We start from the raw sequence: 14158 nt of genomic DNA on the forward strand, positions 1-14158 counted from the left end.
TTTCAATGCAGACTAGATGGGACCAATGCGGAGCACAGCAAACTCTGAAGGCACAGCCAGATGTACTAAAGACTGAATAGAATGAGTGCTACCAAAGTTACCACACTCAGTATTAGGGGTATCAACAGTACAGTGAAAAGGCACAAGATTCTGTCAGAGATAAAGAAAGTTAACATTGGAATAGCTATGTTACAAGAGACACATCTCACCAACACAGAACACTTAAAACCTATGAGGGAATGGATTGGACAGGTCTTTTACTCCTCATATAACTCTTAAGAGTAAGGGAATAGCAATATTAATTCATGAAAAGCTCAACATCACCTTTGATAAAACTCTTATCAGATAAAAATGGAAGATATATTTTAATAGCCTAGTCCTTAATAGTCATTTTTGGGGACTTCATGTTAATAGGATCTGTTTATGCTCCAAATGTATTTGACAGGGCCTTTTACTCTAGACTCTTGGCAGTTGTCTCATCCATACCCACTAATAATATAATCCTGGGGATGACTTCAACTGTGGCCTGAAAATGGTAATCGATTATAATCCTCCCAAACAACTGGCACCACTGAAAGTGTCAAAGGCAACAAAAATAACTATGTTGTGAACTAGGATTGCTGGATGCATAGAGGACAATAAACCGCAAAGAAAGGGATTATAAATTCTTTTCATATCCACATAAAAGTTATTCAAGAATTGATTACTTATTTGTGTCAAGATCTATCTTAGATTGTTCCCACATATGCAGGATTAATTCATGTGTCCTTTCTGATCACTCTTCAGTTTATCTAGAATCGGACCCTCCATATTATGACCCTCTGTCCAGACATTGGCGTCTAAATCCTATTTTGCTCAGTGATTCCTCATTAATATTATACCTGAAGGAACAGTGGGGTATTTTTTTTATCTGCTAACCACACTCCAGACACATCTGCATCAACTTTATGGGAAACAGCCAAAGCTTACCTGAGAAAAAAAACCTTAAAGGTACATTTGGAATTGAATTTAAATTCCCACCTACTAAGAAAACCCGACACAAACTTGAAACTGCTCCCTCTTCCCTTGACCAGCTTCTTACTGGAAAAGCAGAAAAGGCAATTTTCTATGCAAAACATATTTTTTTTGGAGTATGGCAACAAACCAGAAAAGCTACTGGCACGTTTAGTCAAAGGCCGAAAGGAAGATAATATAATACTTTTACTCTTAGAGAAAAATGGTGTAAGACACTTTGAAACAAAACATATTATCCAAATTACGGAGGATTTTTATGGAAAACTATACACATTGGAATTTAAATACAGTTCTACCCTGAGTAATAGTTCTTTGACAAAATAGCACTGCCAACTCTGCCTGTCGATGCAAGGGCGACCTTATGCTCTCCAATTACTGAAAAGGAAGTACGTGAGGCTATTGGGAACTTACAAGGGGGGAAAGCACCAGGACCTAATTCAGAGTTCTACAAGCAATTTGTTAACTTAGTGGAACCTTTAACCAATGTTTTCTGAGTCATTCCTAAATGTCTGTCTCTCTCCTACCCTTAATCTGGCTCATGTATCTTTAATACTTAAAAAGAACAAACAACCTGAGAGCTGTTCCTCATATAGACTGATCAGTCTGATAGGAGTAGACTGTAAGATACTGGCCAAGGTACTTGCTACCAGGTTGGAGAGATTTCTTCCAAACCTGACCAATCCCAACCAAACAAGATTTATTATTAACATATTAACTCCCATACAAACATGCAACAATTATTAAATATTATCCAGTACTCTCAGATCACCAGAACCAAAATTCTTGCCATTTCACTAGATGTTGAAAAGGCAGGGTGCAATGGGAGAACTTATTCAATGCAATGAAGAGATTTAAGCAAGGGGACACATTTATCAATTTGGTGAAAATATTGTAGAAATCACAGATGGCCAAGGTCCTTGTTAATGGATGCTGCTCAGACCCATTCTACCTCCAGAGAGGAATGTGCAAAGCTTGCCCCCTGTAGCCCCTCCTTTTTGCACTAGCTCTTGAGCCCTTGGAAGAAATGATAAGGAAGCATGAAGGATAATGGAGTTGAATTGGCCAGATTGGATCACAGAAATGCACTCTACACACATGTTTTGCTTTTTGTTAAAACCCCTGAATCTTCAATTCCCATAATCTTCTCCATCATAAATGAATTCTCTAAAATTTCAGATTATCATGAGATAATAAGATTGTGAAATCTGAAGCTCTCCCCTTAGAGAATTTTAACGAGCCTGCCGATTTCCCTTAGTGGTCACCATCTAGATTTACTTACCTTGGAATTAGAATATCTGCAAATATCAGTCATCTTTATAAACAAAATTTTACAAACATCGCATGAATTAAAACAGGTCTGAATTGCTGGCTGGGCTTACCCCTTTCTTGAATGGGCAGACCGAGCTTGAGATAAATGAACATACTACCAAGGCTTCTTGACCCAATGCAAATGCCCTTTCTGTATTACAAAAACCACAGTTTATGATATTGAAAAGTCTATTTCTAGATACTTGTGGCATGGGAGGAAAGCTAGAGTGAAAACGAAAACACTGCGACTCCCATAGACAGAGGGGGGATAGCCCCACCCAACCTTCTCTATTATAATTTGGCTTTCCATGCTCAAACAGTTTATAATTGGATACATCATTTCTTAGAAGCCAAAAAAACCCACATTGACTCCTCGTGCTGTCACCCACATTCCTTACTAAGTTATTTGTCAAACAAAGTCCAACTCTCTACAGATATTAAAAATATAATTGTATTCAAACACATTAAAATCATAGTATGATATTTCTAAATGGTCTGGCTATGGAAATTTTTCATCACCCCTTCAACCAATACTTAATAACAACTTCTTTCTACCTGGACATGGGCAAGGTGTTATTGAAAATTAGTTTGCAAAAGGTGTTAAAACAATCTGAGACCTTTTTGAAGCAGAGACTTCCTCCTCTCACTCCATGCTATATAGGGAATATCTTCCACATACTTTTTTGCACTTTTTTGCACATTTGAATGGATATTCATTCGTTGAATGGATATTCATTCGGATATCAAATATTAAAAAATATTTTTTTTTGGCCTGGCGGGGGTTCTCGTTATGTCATTATGGAGAAACACAGATTCAGTAAACGTTCAGTACGTTCAGTAAATGTTAAATACAGTTAGACCCAGCAGTCTCCATTAAGTTGGGCGAGTTCAAAGTTGTGAAAACAACGGGGGTGTTTGGTGGTGTTTTCACAGGTAATTTGTTAGTTAGTCCCTCCCGCTGCAGGAAATAATGGATTACTCCTGGAAAGCTATTGATGTAGCACTTTTCTCCTTATGAAAATAACACAGAGATTATTCCACCAATGAGAATTTAGTCGGACGAGAGCATATCGACCAACTAATCGACCAGTCGACCAGCAAACTACAGCCCTACTAATATGGCAACGCCCTGTGATTGCAAGTTTCTGGAAAAATAATTTAAAAAGAGCTTTGCACAATCTTGCACATAGAAATTAAATTGGAACCTGCATTGTTTTTGTTGGGATTCTTGCCAGAAGGTTTTGATCTTAACCCCTCACATATATATATGTATACATATGTATATTCTTGTAACAAAACTGTTGTGGCTAGCTTGTGGATCTACTTTGTTCCGGTGGATTAAAGACAAACCCCCAACAGTAACACAGTGGTAGGGAGAATTATACAAAGTTTTACCAATGGAAAGCCTCTCTGCTACTTATAAGGGGAACAACACGTATATCTTAAAAATCTAGTAACCAGTTTTAGTTAATTTACCATATAAAATTTCAGACTTACTACAGAGGGATTGATTAACTTACAGAGTGAATCCCAACTCATAAAAATTGGACTGAATTGAATGAAAATTCCCTTCTTCCTCTTTTTATGAATTTATCTTCTTTCCTATCCTCTTTCTCTGAAAACTAGTGGGCTAATTGCATCGGTTGCAAAAGTTTTAAAAATCAAACAAATAATCTCATGATATTAGAGCTAGTCATGTGTTTCAGACTGCCTATTTTAGATTATGGCTGGCCCCTAATGATGAGGGCTCATTTCTCATATTACCCCATGTGTTTCAAATCCAAATATGATTATCCTTGTTGCCAGACATCAGGAACAGGGTCATGTTCCCTTGTAATTCAGTGAGTTGATAACGAATATAAGAAAATGATAAATTACGTGTTAATGATTCAGAATTTCCCTTCTTTATTTTTAGTACGCACTAATATTTTTATGGATGTGGGGTGGCTGTGGCTTAGGAGATAGAGCAGGTCGTCCACCAATCAGAAGGTCGGTGGTTTGATTTGGTTTGCAAGAGACTGAACCCCAAATTGCTCCCGATGTTTCTGTCAGCACCCTGCGTGGTAGCTTGCCTCCATTGGTGTGTGAGTGTGTGTGTGAATGGGTGATTGAGAAGCAGAAACATTATAAAGTGCTTTGGGTAAAAGCGCTATATAAATGCAGCCATTTAATGTTTTTTTAATATGAGGATATTTGAAAAATATTACCCTCTTGAAATGCTTGCACTGAAAGTAAATTAACTCTTAGTCTATTAGATATACAGTTGACACTAACCAGAGGTGGGGGACTCAAGTCAAATGACCTCACTCAAGTCGCAAATTTGAGGACCTGAGACTTACATGACAAACATTGATAAAAGACTCGACTTGACTTTGACTTGTGACAGATTGCTCGAAAGGACTTGACTTTTTTATAAAATATTTGCATTTTTCTAGATAATGAGAAGTTACTTATTGTTTTTGAAACATGATAGGGTGATTTCTAGTGTAATGCGTGCAAACCTGGCAACCCACTAGGATGTGGCAGACCAGCAGAAGCCAATGCAGGAGGCAGCTATCATGGAGGGGGCCAGTCCAAAAATAATATTCGCCCAGAAGCTGAAAGAAAGCTAATTTGTTCCCAAATATTCGGTGTAAAACTGACACCAAACATACTGGATGTTTATCATTCACAGAAAACCTCCTGAGTCTCGTTTGTGTTCATGTCAGCAGCAACAGTGAACACAACAGCTGTGAACGCGGTGCCAAAGTTCTGGTTCCATCCTGGAGGTCCTGAGTGCTGCCACTGCTCCAGCCCTGAATGTTTTGAGCCAAAGTCTGCATATTTCTGGTCCTCAAAACTGGCATTTTTATATAAAAGTGTGTCGGAGGGAGGGGGAGAAATACGGTGCTTACTGCAGTGAGCTGAGCAGTTTCCAGTGTTTCAGGCTTTTCTCCACATTTCAGCACAGAGATCAGTCCATTATGAAAAGTGCAGAAAGTGCAAACGCCACAGTTTGTGTGTCTTTAGTCAGCAGAGATGTGTACACACAGAGCTCTCCAACATCACAAATCAACTTTCATTTATTTAGCTTCTTTTACTTCTAGTATTTCACATCAATAACATAACCTACTGAAATGTCCATCAGAATACTGCTATTTATGTGAGACAGGTCTGAAAAGTGTTAGATTAATGTCTGAATCTTAAAATAATGTCATTCACGTGTCACTAACTTTATCCAGGGTGTATCAGAAACATCAGTACTGATGTTGTTTGTTGCTCACAGCTGCTGTGTGTCAGATTCTTTCCTTTGACTTTATTAAATACCTGCAGCATCACAAGGCAGCAGAAACAGTAAGTCTGTCTTTAAATTGAGAGAGTGATGTGCGCATGTACGCACATGGCAAGTGTCACATCAGTGGTAACTTCAGCAGCATGCCAACAGGACGGTAATTAATGTTCTGTGTTCTGCTGCACAGTACACTGTGTACAGTATACAGTGAAACAGCATGTTATTAAACAGCCCTTATGGATAAATCCTGGGCTTCATCAGAGCTGTTAGGACTTTTTTATTTTAAGTAGCTAAAAGTCCAATGAGAAGCACCGTAGACAGGTGCTGATAATATAATGATAATAGAATATAATATTTAGATGATGCCAAGGAGAAACGGTGTGACCCTTCTGAAGGGGAGCAAGGGCAGGAGGCTTAACACTATGATGTAAATTTTTTGTGTCATACTTCTATTTTCACTTTAGAGCCCTTTAGAGGTATGGGGCTATATTAGCCTCACTCTACATTGTTATGCATTTAGGAGGCTTGTTATTGATTGCCACAAAATATCAAATATCAGTAAGATTTATAAGGTGTAAGCAGGCTGCAACAGTTTTCATTAATGTTGAAAATAAAACTCAGCTTTTCATGACTACAGTCTTTTAACTGATTTAAATGTGGAAACTGGTAGATCATCAGAATTTCGTATGACTTGACTTGTGACTTGCTTGACCTGAGCAATGACTTGACTTGTCTTGCTTGACTTATAGCAGGGACTCGACTTGACTTGACTTCCTTGATTCTCACCGCATTAACTTGGGACCTGCTTGAGACTTGAAGGTTAAGACTTGAGACTTGCTTGTGACTTGCACATGTGTGACTTACTCCCACCTCTGCCGCTAACCACTAATTTCCCATATATTTAATCATAACCACAGTGCATGCAGTGCAAGCTAGCTTAACAAACATCTAAGGCATCCATATATGCACTCTTTGATACTAAATAGTGCTCACAGAGAGATCAAGAATCAGCCATCTGCAAGAATTTGTTCGTTAAGAATTCAGTGTCCCACATGTTGCTCAGACAAGCCAATAAAAAGTGCAGAATGTCTCTTTAGCACATAATAATCTTTACATTCTCATCTGTCAGCAGGATAATGAAGTGGAAGCTCTCAATCAGTCATATTTTTCTATCCCAGTATCATTTGGACCTTGCAGAATTTCCCTAAGACTAATGGTTTTACCATTGGGTTATTAATTGAAGTAATCGGCCAAAATATTCAGTCTACTGAAAAATGAATATGTTACCTCCTCAAATCATCTCCCAGGTTTTGTCTTTTTAAGTTAGACAGAAACTTTGAATATTCAAGTCCATCCTGTTTCAGCCATTGAAAATTGTTTTAAAATAACAGCTTTATGTCTTTAAAATTTTAAATCTAGCTAATTTTATGTTGGTTAACTGTCTTCTTGCTCAGATAAGAGAACTTGTCATGTTTCAGGGAAGCATTTTATTGGTATTCCTTTAAACCAAATTAACTAGTTTTGTGGTAGCATATGCCGTGAGTTAATAGAGTCAAACTTGCAACATGGTAAAATTAAACTCAACAGTGCTGGCAGCCTTTTTTTGTTCTCAGTAACTACCTTTACGGGCCATAAATACTTAAAATACCCAAGGGTAGACTGCTCCCTGTGTGTAAAGAATATGGGCAGTTTTCCAACGACAGCTGTTATAGTAAAAGTCTTCTTGACATCATCATGTTTGACAGTATTTTTTCTCTGTCATCCCAGTTGCTTTCTGTCGCTTCTCCTGGTGGCAGCAGTGGTGTGGAAGATCAAACAGACCTGCTGGGCTTCACGGCGGAGAGAAGTAAGTCCATGAAATACACTCTGTTTACTTGAGATACGCTTGACATATGTTATTTTCCTCAACATGATGGTGCCCCAATTCTTCTGAAACACTGTTGAAAACTACAGCAAACTGCATTTAACAAAGACCAGAAGAGCACAATTGGCACCACCTTTTTTTTATAGTATGCATCCAGAAATAATTACAGGAAGATAAACTTGATGTAATCTTGATAAATGAATATAAAATACAGTGAACATTTATAAAAGGCAGAGTTACTCTGAGAAGGACGGAGGCATATTTGCAGTTTCAGTCTTTTGGTTTAACTTTAAAACCATCATCGGGAGCATGTAGAGTTGTTGGGGAAACAACAGCTAATACATACCAGATGTGCCAGCTGATTGCTCAGTTGCTTCAATTAGGCTGATGATGTCACATGCCTGAGTTGGAACATCAGCACATATCTTAATACCAACTTGAGTTCTTTAGGAGCTTTTAGACCACTATTAAGAGAAGGTTTGTATCTGCTCTTCTCAAATGTTTCTTCAAAAAATAAAGATGTTCCAGTACTTGATGAATTTTTTATTAGAAAAATGGTGAAAATGGCTGAAAAGAATAAAGACAATTCATTTTAAAGTGGACCGGTGGAAAAGGGGGTGAAGAAAGCCAGTAAAGATGCTGTGAATGACTTAAGGAAAAGGGGATGGAAAAAAAATATTAATATTCAGTGTTGCTATGAAATATAGGGTTGAGAAAAGATGGGGATAAAAAGGGGTAAAAGATGAGATGATTGGCAGTAGAAATTAAAGAAGAGGGCCAGAAAGATACTCTGCAGGAAACTGAGGAAGAAAGCAAATGTATGCAAATTCACTTCACTGCCCTTAACTGGAACTGCTTGGAGTGGTTACTGGTGTTTATAAGAGCAAGCATCATTTCCATTTCCTCAGAGTGAATCCTATATTCTCGTAGATGCCGTATGATACTCAATAGCAGGAAGATTAATTTGGTGCACATCCAGCCTTATGACCTGCAGTTGACTAATAAAGCTCCCACTTTATTTCCCCTTTGGGGTTGACAATGATAATCATAGGATCTGGATTTTATATCCTCTAATTGATATCTGAAAATAAACAAGAATGATAGCTACCGTGACTCAGAATCATGCCTATCCAAAGAATTAAAGTCAATGAAAATTAATGCAGGCAGATGGGCTCTCGTCATTGAAATTCTGCTCACTTTTTTGGTCTGCTCTTGGCATTCGTATCATCTGTTTGTCATTGCCCTTCAGCTGCCAGATGATAATAAATAAATCGTTAAATAAAAACCTTCATCTCTTAATTTCAGGTGATTGAAAAGTTTTGTCACTGTGAGAAGAACTTATGAGAGGGACTGGGATATTTAGTCGCAGATGACAGATCAGTTCATATATAGGAAATAATTGATCTCTCAGTTTTTATACAGTACCACTCAAAAATTTGGACACACCTTCCTATTCACTTGAATGAGAAATGTTTGACTGGTGCTGTATATCTACAGTATACTGATATTGCTATGTGTGCAAGTGCAGGTTCAGTTGGAGTCTTCAGTGTAAAGTTCGGTTTAAGTGCCAGCCGAACATTTTTATTACATAAGCAACAAGACGTGATCAGATTTCTTCTTTGAAACATGATCCAATCCATAAGTGACCTTTACATTCCTCATTGTGCTAATATTTTTAATCCATTCTACTCCCTAAAATCCACTGGGGTTCTGTTAGGATTTGTTACCAGCTTTTATTAGCTGCAAAAGCAAAATTATTAAGGATTTGATGATAGCAGCCTATAATATACAATTTTGATTGAATATTCCTCACTGAATACAGTTGAGTCTTGTTAGCAGAAAAGGTTTTTGCACATAATTTATGTTACTTTTACTACCATCATACTAAAAAAATGTTTTGTGGAATATTTAGATATCTGGTCCTTGGATTTTATCAGCCTTACCAATTTAAAAGAATACAAACCTGAGGAAAATACTGGTAATACCTCAAGGTTCCTGTGCCATTTTTCAGGTGCCCTACTTTTGAAGAAAAGCCGTAAAGAGAAACTGTGCTGGTAACCTTTTGTTGAACGCTGTAATCGCCTAGAGGATGTTCTTCAGTGCTGTTTGGGTGGTCCAGCTATGCAAGTAGTCGTTAACTCTGGCCCACAATAATACCCAAATTAGCAGAATCATTTGTAGCGGGGCATCATGTGTATCAGTCATGGAAATCACTGTACTGAGAATACATGTTTTGTCTTTATGGTCTATCATCAGTACTTTCTTTCAAAGTTTGCACATCACATACTGCAGTTAATGAAACATACACATTTAAATTGAGCAGTTAATTTATGTTGTATGACATAATACATTGAATTATTTATATCAACTGAACAACCCCCTAACTCTCCTGCAGCAAAGTCCACTTTCTGCCATCTAACTATCAAGCCATCCAACAACCCACCTCTTCCTAAAAAGGAAAATGTCACCTTATATAAACGTCCAATAATGATGCAGAGGGGTTTACATTGGAGTTAGTTGAAAGCTAATCTCGCGATACCAGACAGAGTAGTTGCTTGAATGGCAGCGAGAACAGCCGCTAACAAATCTACGCTTTACATACCCTTACATTTTGTCAAGGACACGCCTTACTGGAAATGATGCGAAGCGTTAAGAGACTGACCTGTGAGTCTAGTTGAAAGCCAGGTACGTCTCATACAGACTCTAAAGGGCGCCTTTTGTGTTGGTATCAGACGCCGAGGGGTGTGACAAAGCGTCGGTATTTGACGCCCTGGGACTGCAAACAGACTGGTGATACTGGACATTAAAAATATGAGTCTGTGTTTTAAATTGGTCCTCTTTGGATACTTTGAATAATAAAACCATAGCTCCCGTTGATAAAGTGATAACTGATCCAAATGTAAAGAAATTGTCCCTCCTAATAGTGTGAGGGTGTATGTAATGAATGATGTGATAGTAATTTTCCTTACCACAGTAGAATCACCATCTCACCCTTTAAACAATCTCTAATAACAAGAGTTTCAGTGGAATTGGTGTTTGCTGACTTGTGTTGAGACATTGCCAAAACTTGTATGATATTAGTGAAACTAAATCTGTTCCGCTAATCTCGTCTCATTGGTGAACTGATTGGCTCTTTACTGAACATTGTGTCCTTTTAATTTAAAGGGGTTTGTGAACAGCCCATGCACTTATTGCGCGTGTCCAAATACAGGATGGAAGAATTGGGCTGGAGGCCATTTAATGCTCACAAGCCCCCATCTGACATAAGGACATGGAATGAATGAGTCTTAATGAGGCTTCCAGAGATGGCAGAGACAATAATGAGACACTGATCCAGCCAAGTGGCATATGGATGATCCTGATTGAACTCTTTTTTTATTGGCTTTTAAATGTGAAATCTGTGGTAGTATTTCTGGGCTTGATTTACAAAACTGTGTATGTATATTTTACCAGAAACACATTGAAAATAAATATTTGTATATTACCAAGTAAGCATTGTCTACATGTAATGTTGAAAAGCGGTAATCACTAACAGCTTCACAGACTTGCAAACATGTAATTCCTGGCATTGACTTAATCTTACTAGGCTGATCTTTTACCACACTAATGCGCTAATTGGATAAGGCCTTTCTTTTTTGTCGGGAGCTGAAAGGACCTCATAAACAAATATGCAGCTGTTGTATTTGAATAATTTTAGTTGAGGGCTGGAGATGAGACTTGGATCCCGCCCGGAGACAAAGGCATGAAAAGACAACAGCTGTAAATGCCACCGAGGAGGATGAGGGCTGACCTCTTTGAAGCTACCTGTGGGGGGAAATGGGAGGGAGGGGGCACTGACATTTCACGAGACTGCAACACAGAGATGTTTTACACACAAACATGTGGCTGTATCTAATGCAGCCCCCCTCGCTATCTCTCTCTCTCACACACTCATACAAGCACACACCTCACATAACATATGCCCTGCTATAGCAAAACATCATCCAAACAGGAGACATATACTGACCATGGTGTGAAGCGGTGATATTTTACTGGCACTCTAAAAGCACTCAAAACTGTCATTGAGCAGTGGTTACCACTAAAAGGACCATTATTTCTCTCAGCACATTTAAGCGTACCATTTACTAAATTCACCAGTAACTAATTAGCATCTGTTTATTAAAAGCTATCATCAGCCCATAGACGTTGTGATTGCAGTGACGTTGGTAATGGATGTGGCCAGACTATAGCTGATGACTGTCGTGTCAGCTAAGGACAGGAAAGTGATGGCTGCAAAGGCTAAGTGCAAGGGCAATGACGTGTTGCATGTGGTGTGTCACTGATGTAGTTTAGTTCCTATTTTCTTCTGAGTATTCTTGGGTTCTCTGATTCTTTTTTTCCCCTTTCACATTAAAGGAATAGTTTTGACATTTTGGGAAATACACATATTTGCTTTCTTGCTGGGAGTTAGATGACAAGATTGATATCACACTCATGTTTGTACAGTAAATGTGAAGCTACAGCTAGTAGCCTGTTAGCTTAGCTTAGCATAAAGACTGGAAACAGTTGGAAACAGCTAGCCTGGCTCTGTGCAAAAGTAACAAAATCCGATTACTATAGTCCAACACATCACTTCCCGTGAACACACGTGTTGTTTTTTACACTTTGTTTTTTGGGTAACATTTCCTTTTACAGTCCCCTAATGACTTTGTATTTATATATGGTAAATATATGGTAAATTATAGTATATTATTGAGTAATTACTACTGGTAATAAGTACGTAAATAAAGTGAAACTACAGCTAAAATACTAAGAAAAACCTCCACTATTACTCATCAACTATTATGGTGGCTGTTACCAACATATGCCTTGGATAACTACAATTGTAACTTGAATTGATGGGTAATAGAGGAGGTGTTTGTAAGAATGGGTTGCCTAAGAATTGGTTACTTCCTAGGAAGTACACAATTATATCTGAGTTATTACCAACCTAAATTGTTTACAACTACATGATACTTAGTTGCGTTGATGAGTAGTAGTGGAGGTTTTTCTTAGTATTTCAGCTGTAGTTTCTCTGTATTTACCCATTTATTACCAGTGGTAATTACCCAATAATATAATATAATTTACCATATATTTACCGGTTAAATATTTAATTAATTAATATTTAATCAGGAGACTGTAAAAGGAAGGGTTCCATTTTTTGTACTGATGAAACAAATGAGATGTAAAATGTTAATTAGAGCTATAGAGGTGCTGGAAAGTGGCTTTTGTTACCTTCAGATAGAGTCAGGCTAGCTTTCTTTATGCTAAGCTAACTGGCTGCTGGCTGTAGTGTCATATTTAGTGTAAAGACATCACAGTGGTAACAATCGTCTCATCTAACTCATCAAGAAAGCGAATAAACGTGTTTCCCAAAATGTTAAACTATTCCTTTAAAGATGACCTCCTGTGGCACAAAATATCATTTTTACACACTGGCTGCAGCCACCTTAGACCACCTGATATAGCTCGGTGGTCTAATTTGCTATTTGCTATTTGCCATTATGCTTGCATTGATAAAAGTGAAAGGAATACATTACTAACCACATAATTCTCACATGTCCCTCTTCTCACATGGCATAGTTTCACACCAGTGCTCTTCCACTGAAGAGCTCAATCAGCAGTCATCGATTGCTATAATAAGATTATCCTACTCTTAAGCCCCTGGTCACCTTGATTGTCCCTTGTTCAGTTTGAAGTTTGCACTCTAATAACTTCCTCTAAAGTTAAAGAGGATGGAGTGTTACTGTGATTAGGAGTTCACTTTAGGTTGTAACTCGTAAGCTTAGAAGCTGTCCTGGTAATAAGCAAAACCAAATTATAGAAATATAGTAAGGTAACATGTTATGCTTGTAATCATGCAACTGCGATAATACATGGTATTCATATTTTCTAATGAGTTCTTCAGCCTACACACAACCACTCAACTGCACCGAAATCTCATCAATGTGGTATGCACTGGCAGTTTATTAGACTGGATATCTTCAGTCCATTAATCACAGTATGTATGTAGAGTTTGAAAGTATGCATCAACATGGAGAATTGAATGTTAATGTCAATAGAAGGAAATCCAGAAACAGACTACGTCATACTTGACATAAAGTCTTTGATTTTTTTTTTGCATTTGTCTAATTTTTAAGTTTTATTTTTTGCCTGCTGGTACAGCCAGTGATCTTTGAAAAGGACAAAGTGACCTGCTAAGGTGTAGAATATGCTCAGAGGCGGGATGACACCGACCCTTTTATAGAATCCAATGAAGGGAACAAAATGCTGTATTCACAAGACAGATAATTCATGCTCTCACTTGCTAAATTAATCAAGTTGCATAGCAATGCACCCCATGCCCAACCTTATCACAACAGTGAATGGCTCCAGCTTGTATTCTTGACAAAATCAGTCTGTCATTGCACAAACGTTAATTGGTTTTACGGAATTCACTCTTGCCTTTTGTCATTAACTTAGTATTCATTTCTAAAATCTCTCTGGTATTGTGCCGACCCCTTGATGATTGTATTCCCAGCACATTTTAGATGCATGTGCTGGACACAGAGCAGAGCATTCTCTGACTTTGCTTCTGCTCTCTTCTTATGCTTTGGTGTTTTAAATGAATTCTGCAACATGATAAATAACATTACTGCTATCTGACATTTAGGATGAATGTTGTTGGATTTTGAAGTTTT

General features: G+C 37.9%; 1 protein-coding gene across 1 annotated transcript in view; it reads left to right on the forward strand.

The window, feature by feature from the left end:
• Positions 1–14158, forward strand: part of atrnl1b (attractin-like 1b) — an 80754-nt gene that overhangs the window by 52609 nt on the left and 13987 nt on the right. Inside the window, exon 26 of the mRNA XM_067575537.1 lies at positions 7361–7439. Within this exon, the coding sequence (XP_067431638.1) occupies positions 7361–7439 (79 nt within the window). The remainder of the gene's footprint in view (positions 1–7360; positions 7440–14158) is intronic.

The sequence above is a fragment of the Thunnus thynnus genome, chromosome 20, assembly GCF_963924715.1.
Source record: "Thunnus thynnus chromosome 20, fThuThy2.1, whole genome shotgun sequence".
In the NCBI taxonomy this organism is placed as follows: domain Eukaryota; kingdom Metazoa; phylum Chordata; class Actinopteri; order Scombriformes; family Scombridae; genus Thunnus; species Thunnus thynnus.